This window comes from Juglans regia, chromosome 15, assembly GCF_001411555.2.
Source record: "Juglans regia cultivar Chandler chromosome 15, Walnut 2.0, whole genome shotgun sequence".
Taxonomy (NCBI): domain Eukaryota; kingdom Viridiplantae; phylum Streptophyta; class Magnoliopsida; order Fagales; family Juglandaceae; genus Juglans; species Juglans regia.
Window position 1 is genome coordinate 384858 of NC_049915.1, and position 7040 is coordinate 391897.

General features: G+C 35.3%; 1 protein-coding gene across 1 annotated transcript; it reads left to right on the forward strand.

Annotated features, from left to right (window-relative positions):
- Positions 1-504: 504 nt before the first annotated feature.
- LOC109002655 (transcription factor HHO3-like) lies at positions 505-3204 on the forward strand. The gene is made up of 5 exons (XM_018980506.2): positions 505-1077; positions 1185-1468; positions 1582-1906; positions 2081-2157; positions 2557-3204. Exons 1-5 carry the CDS (start codon positions 819-821, stop codon positions 2929-2931), a joined length of 1320 nt encoding a protein of 439 aa, XP_018836051.1. The 5' UTR covers positions 505-818; the 3' UTR covers positions 2932-3204.
- The last annotated feature ends 3836 nt before the right edge of the window (positions 3205-7040 follow it).

Here is a 7040-nt window from a genome sequence, read left to right on the forward strand (position 1 = left end):
AATATATAAATATATATATTATGAGTAATGTTAGATATAAAGTGTAAATAGATAAGTTATATATAAGTCTTTTATAAAAAAAAAATTCCGTTAATAAAAAAAAAATTATATCTCTTTAAAATAAAATCTATTTTTTTTATAAAAACTTATAAAAAAATTATTTATTAGAAACTTATACAAATTATTCTCACTATATTATTACTTTTTAACAGTGGGAAGGGTGGTGGTATTGGCATATTAGGATTAGAGCAAAGTCAAGGTGAATGGCTCTTGGGAAGGTTGAAAAGCCACATATTTCCATTTCCAGAATACAGGAAGATTCCGTTGGCTTCAGCCTTCGACCATGGAAGCCCGAGGTATATTCCCATGAAGATAATTATAAATAAATAAATAAATAAGATCAGAGCCCTCTTTTTGATCTTATCTCATTCAAACAATCACTATGTAATAATGTATATATTTTTTAAATAAATAAATAAATAATAGCAGTGCCAGCCCACCACCATGGCTGAAAACCGAATCCCTCTCCCGAATATTCAACCTCTCTTTATTGTCCCCCTCTCTATATATAAGACTTTGTTAATGTAAGAGAACCAATCAAAAAGATTCGTTTTGTACGCGACGCCGCGACTTCGAAATCTCCCCTCCGTCTGCCATTTCTCCTTCTTTGAATGTCCTTACGCCGTTTGATCCTATCAGAAGCCGCTGATACTTTTTTTTTTTTTTTTTTCTTTGGAGTTTCAAAGTTTATTCCGTTTTGGGATTCTGTTTAGATACCAAATTCGTGTTTGAGAAGTCAGATCTATATTATTCTATGGATGTGCTTTCGACAAAATACCTTTCGTTGTTGGGGTGATTATATTATATCTTCTCGACCGAAGCGTTTTGCATCAGAAACCCATAATTTTACCAACGGACTGAGCTATTTTCCCTCTCTTTCTCTATTTCTGAATGAGAAAATGCAGCATCACGGTGGTTTGAGCGTTCAGAAATATGTCAAAGCTTTAGAGGACGAGCTCCGCAAGATCCAGGTGTTCCGGCGAGAACTACCTCTCTGTTTGGAGCTTGTTACCCAAGGTAATTAGTCCAAAAGATTCAACTTTTTCTTAAATGAACTAACCATTTTCTGTTTGAGAATTGTTGTTTGATAATTTTTTTTCTTTCGGTTTCTTGCGTTCTTGCAGCTATTGAGGCGTGTCGGCAACAATTATCGGGGACGACAACGGAAAACAACTCGCATGGCCAGTCTGAGAGTTCGGAGCAGACGACTTCAAATGATGTTCCACCAGTGTTCGAGGAGTTCTTTCCGATAAAGCGGTCTGCTTCATCCGATGATGATAATGAAGAGCACCATTCGCACGAGGCCAATACGGAGACGGTGATCCGCAATGATAGTAAGAAGAAATCTGATTGGCTTAGATCCGTTCAGTTGTGGAATAACCCAACCTCAGATCCACGACCCAAAGAGGTAGAAAATGAAAGAAAACAAAATCTTTTTTTTTTCTGCAGTTTTGTTTGGTTGCTGAGTAAACTCGAGGGAAAGGATGGGAAAGATTGAAGCTTTTTATGGGTTTTTTGCAGGATGTACCGAGAAAGGCAACGGATTTGAAGAGAAACGGTGGCGGCGGTGGTGGTGGTGCTTTCCAGCCTTTCCAAAGAGAGAAAAGTGTTGGGAAGAGCAGTGCATCAGAGGGCAAAACGCCTTCTTCTGTGGCACGGGAGGCCGCGCCAGCTGTGGGGGTGGCTACGACGAGTTCGTCGGCGGTAACAGCCACCGGAGGGAGTGATGGAAATGACAGAAGAGAACAGAGAGAAGGGCAGTCTGAGAGAAAGCAGAGGCGGAATTGGTCCCCTGAGTTGCACAAGCGGTTCTTGAATGCGCTTCAACAACTTGGTGGTTCACATGGTGTGTAATTGTGTGTGTTTTTGTTCTTTTTGAAATAAATTTTGAGGAATTTAATTGCAATTTTGTGGGATTAGACTGAGTTGAATAGATTATTGAATATATATACACACAAACACATATTGAAGTATGAATGGATTATTGATATTCGGCAGTGATTGGTTGGTTGTATTGCAGCAGCGACACCTAAGCAAATCAGGGAGCTAATGAAGGTTGACGGGCTTACTAATGACGAAGTCAAAAGCCATTTACAGGTTTGTAATTTCTAATCATCGTTTTATTGGGTCCTAATATTTTTTAGACTAATTCGATTTGGACATTGGGATGATTGGGTGAACTTCAGTGATGGGCAGTTAATTTTCTTGAGGATAACATAGCAATTGGACATTTTGCATAATTGAGTTCAGGTGGCAAAAGCATTCCTGTTTGCCTTTTACGAAAGTTTGTCTAATTTTGGCAATAGGAGATAATTCAGGGTTTAAGAGAGGAGATTTGACCTAGTCTTTAATGTAACACAAAATTACAGTCTCTCCACAGAGATCTTTTTGGATCTCTTTTCATGTTGAGACAATTAGGTTGGTTAGAATATGTTGTACTAATCTGCTTGTTTTGAAATATTGGCCCAAATCTTCATAATGTTTTATTTATTCCAGAAATATAGGTTGCACACAAGAAGACCAAGTCCATCAATCCACAATAATGGCAATCCACAACAACCACAAGTTGTAGTTGTTGGAGGCATATGGATGCCAGCACCTGATTATGCAGCAGCAATGGCGGCATCAGGGGAAGCATCCGGTGTTGCTGCAGCCAATGGAATCTATGCTCCAGTGGCTGCACCACCACCACCACCTGCAGTGCAACAGGAATCATCATCTCAAAAAGTTCAAAGATTACAGCACAAAGAATGCCGTCCCTCAAAATCACAATCTGAAGAAAGGTTTAGCCATAGTGGGAAGAGAGCTCGTTCTGATTCCCCGGCTACATCATCCTCCACTCACACTACCACTACTTTCCCTGTGTTTTAGTTTTCATAGAGCTGTAGAATGATGTAAAAGAAAGTTTTGTAATCAAAGATTTGATAGAAAATCCTTTAAGATATCCTCACATCATCATTCTGACTTTTATCACCTTATTAGTTTTCCTGTTTTCGGAGTGTAAAAATTCCAGAGCTCATTGGATACCTGGGATGATGAGAGTCAAATCTTGAAAATGGATAGCTATCCTCGTTGGTAGCTCTCCATTATTGCTGATACTATTTACAGATGGATAAATAAAAATAAATTGTTATTCTGAGTTCAGTAAGTAGCAAGACATGACCATAATAATGCACAGGAGCAATTAAATTGGTGATTCTGATCTTGTGAAGTTTCTGGAAGCAGCTACTTTACATTGTGCACTCAATAATTGAGTATTTAAGGACAGGAACCATTGCAGATGAACTTTATCATAAACTGTGAGCAAAAGTTGAATGTTAGGTTCCAGATTTACTCTGGATGTCAACTAACAATCAATCGTTATCTTGCCAGTTCTTATATCAAGTGCATAAGTTGGATATGGATTTCAAACCATTAACCTTGAAATAGTTCTAAAAGGACAGAATATCCTTGGTATCTCCCAGACGTTCTAAATTCTGTTCACACAAATTTCCAATTATTTAAATGCTATGTAATTTCCCTATTCCAATGGCCAAAGACTTTTGTGGCAAGGATTTGGTAAACAGGATTGTCTTTGTTGTTAGTGTGTAATATCTTTCGTGGGATCCACCTTCTCTTTCGGCACAAGACATCTCATCAGTTGCTTCATGATGACTGATGAGAATTAAAAGCTTTATTGACAAAAAAGAAGCCATCTCCTTTCTCTTAAAAGAAATCTCCTCTCTCTTAAAAGAATATTAACATGACAAGTGCAGAATCTTGACCCCTTGAGAATTCTTCCTGCTCAAGAGAATGAGCGATTACAAACCTGATAAATAGATCTTGCCAAATAGTGATAGGAGAAAATTAATTAAAGTTTTGTGATATGAATACATGTGCACTGACACATTCATTCATTCTAAAAATCAATGAATTTATAGTGTAAGAGTTAAATCTGGAACCTTACACTTATATAACTCAAGGAAAAGTTTTCTTGCAAGCAAGTTCACGTATCAAACTGCATACTGATATTGATATATAAGACATCTGTTTAATAAAACGGTATAAATTGAAGACGAAAATGATTTTCGTCAAATATAAGATATTATTTTTTTAAAATTTTTTTTCTTTTTTTATTTTATTTTTAATAAAAAAAATTACATCAACGTCGATACGCGATTTGGATCAACATTATCATATTAGTTAATTACAAAAATAAATCGTGAAATAGTTATATGAATATTATGTCAATTTTAGTATCACGGCACGCAGATCGAAAAAAAAGCTTGTCATGCATTTTTTAAACAGGTGGGTTGGAGAATTTTAGGTACAGCCAGGCCTAAGATAATCAATCTTATCACATAATGTCAACATAAATCAGAGTCTTGTTGGGAGATAAACAAGAGAGGCATAGGACAAAGCATGGGGCCTTTCTGTAGAAGGCGAATACAACAATAATGCATTAATTGAAAATTTACCACTTCAAAGGTACAACTCCGAATATTCCAAACCCTACCGGAGAAGGCATAATCTCAATTATCAAGTAATATAGAAAAGGAGCATTTAAGCAATCATGTAGATGTGCTTAGTATATTCTCTCCATTTCTTTAGTTTATCTTTCTTGGTGAGGACCAGAGAGGGCGATACTCTGATCCTTTCGATCCCACCTTTTCCCAAGATTCCTAACTAATTGACGTATAAACTAATCCAAAGAGGGAGGGGATATTCGGTTCATGGATGACCTAGCAACCTGCATTTGATGGGACCCAGCACCCAATTTCATCCTTTTTACAACACATACTCTTCAGTTGAACCTGTCCCAAATGGGTTTCATGTTTGTCTATTACAATCATGTAACATCTTTGCTATGTTCCAAATTTTATAAACTGTCCCTCTAATTAGATATGGAGAACAGTTTATCTTAATACACAATCAGTAGGAACAGTTATATATATATGGTAGGTAGATCTGTTGATGTTTTTTTCGTAAAAGAGAGATGAGTGTGTAATTAGAGTTCAAATTCAGGACTTTTGTTTTAATATCATGTGAAATCACTACTTAAATTAATAAAAATAGTTAATTTAATTATTTGTATTATATTCTTAATATGTTTGACCTAATTTGGAATCACCAAAAGTCTGTTTTTGTTGAGTTAGTTGCGCCATGCTAAGGATGGAAAATTACTCGCACACAGGTTTCAAGTCATACTCATGATGGATTGTTTAATAAGAGGATAACAATACACCATTGACCACTTTTGTGTATGTTTCTCAAGATCGATATGGGAATATCATCAAATCTATTGGCATGAATTACCAACATGGTTTCGTATTTGAATTACCTAACATGTGAATTTCTCTCTTTTTTAAATCTCTATTTCTTCTGAGAGATATTTGAATAATTTAGATATTTGATTAATCTTCATTCCTGTTGTTAGAGATTTGATTTTGGATCTTGATCAACAAGATGACAACAAAGTTCATTAACTGGCAAACCGACCCAAGTAGTCCTATTTCATTTGGTAGACTTGGGATATATAGACATTAGATCATCCATGCATGGAACATGGAGTGGGACTTTGAGGTTTGGTTTCTTTTTGCTTTCTTTGGAGGGGAAGAGAGTAGCAAATTAAAATGCGTCCCTTCCGTGACTCTTAAGGCCACAATGACTCTAATTTCAGACCTTCAAGAATGTCTTAATGAAGACTCATGAGTACTAATTGACCAAAGTAATGCATCGTGATTGAAATTGAGAGAATATTCGAGCCAGCTACTCATGCCATGCATGCATGCAGGCATGAAACGTGCGTATCACCCCTGTATTTGATTAGATGCCCTTAATAAGTCTGTGAGTATATATCATATCCTTACCTCTGTGATTTCATTTGAGAACATATAATATATTCTCTACACACACTGTTGATATCACAAAAGTCGGTTTATAAGGGTATATGCAAAGCAAAATAGAATTTTTCTTATGGCTTATAACCTACAAGCCAATATACTACAAGAAAACTGCTTGTTTATGTCAAGCTATTTCCTGTGAAAATGAGTATTTTCGTCACAATAATCTATCATAAATATTAATTTTTCTTGTAGTGATATATATATATATCTATCAACCTTTTGTATATAATGTACGACTAACTCATCAGTTTTCTAAAGGACACCAACTCGTCCAAATGCATTTATGATTTGTTTATTTTTGAGCTTACTAAAATAAATCACATGCAGATCTTTGTTAAAATTTAAAAAAATATTTTAGCTTCAAAAAGATCTTACAAAAATAGATCTACAAACTGACATGACTTGATATGATTATATTGTAAAACAACTTTTATTGTAAAATAAATCTAATATTTGAAACCATATTATTTTGTCGGTTTATTTTTGTAGAATCTCTTTGTAGTGGTAGCGCACACTTCTCTAAAACTTACAACATGATGATCAAACCAATGTCATGAAACCCTAAATATTAATGATGATCAGAAGAGTTTTAACTTCTAAAATATAAAGAGTTGGAAGTGGAAAGGTACTAAATAGATTGATTAAAACCAGTCCCCTAAATGCTACCATGTAGTCCAAATGCAATCTTCATTATCATTTTTAAATGCAGATACCTTTCATTTTTTATTTAAGAAGTTCTTATTAAGAACCGTCCTTCTGTCTCTAGACGCTTAATCGTTCAAATGCATCCATGTATTGTTTTGCAACCATACGATCCAACATATATTCACTTCACCACTAAATGAATGAAAGTGGAAACCATGTCTTTCTTTACTTGAATTTTATTTTTCTGAGCAGCCAATGCTTCTTCTTTTTCTTTTCTTTTCTTTTCTTTCTTTTTTTTTTTTTTTTCCTTTCCATCAAAATTCTAAATCACACGATCTTATCATTGTTCTGTCTCGAGTTTTCGAGATGAATATATATACTTTGAAAGCAGGCGGATGGAAACCAGCATGTGGCAGTTTACAAGGCAAAAACGAAAGGAGAGCTTGCGTT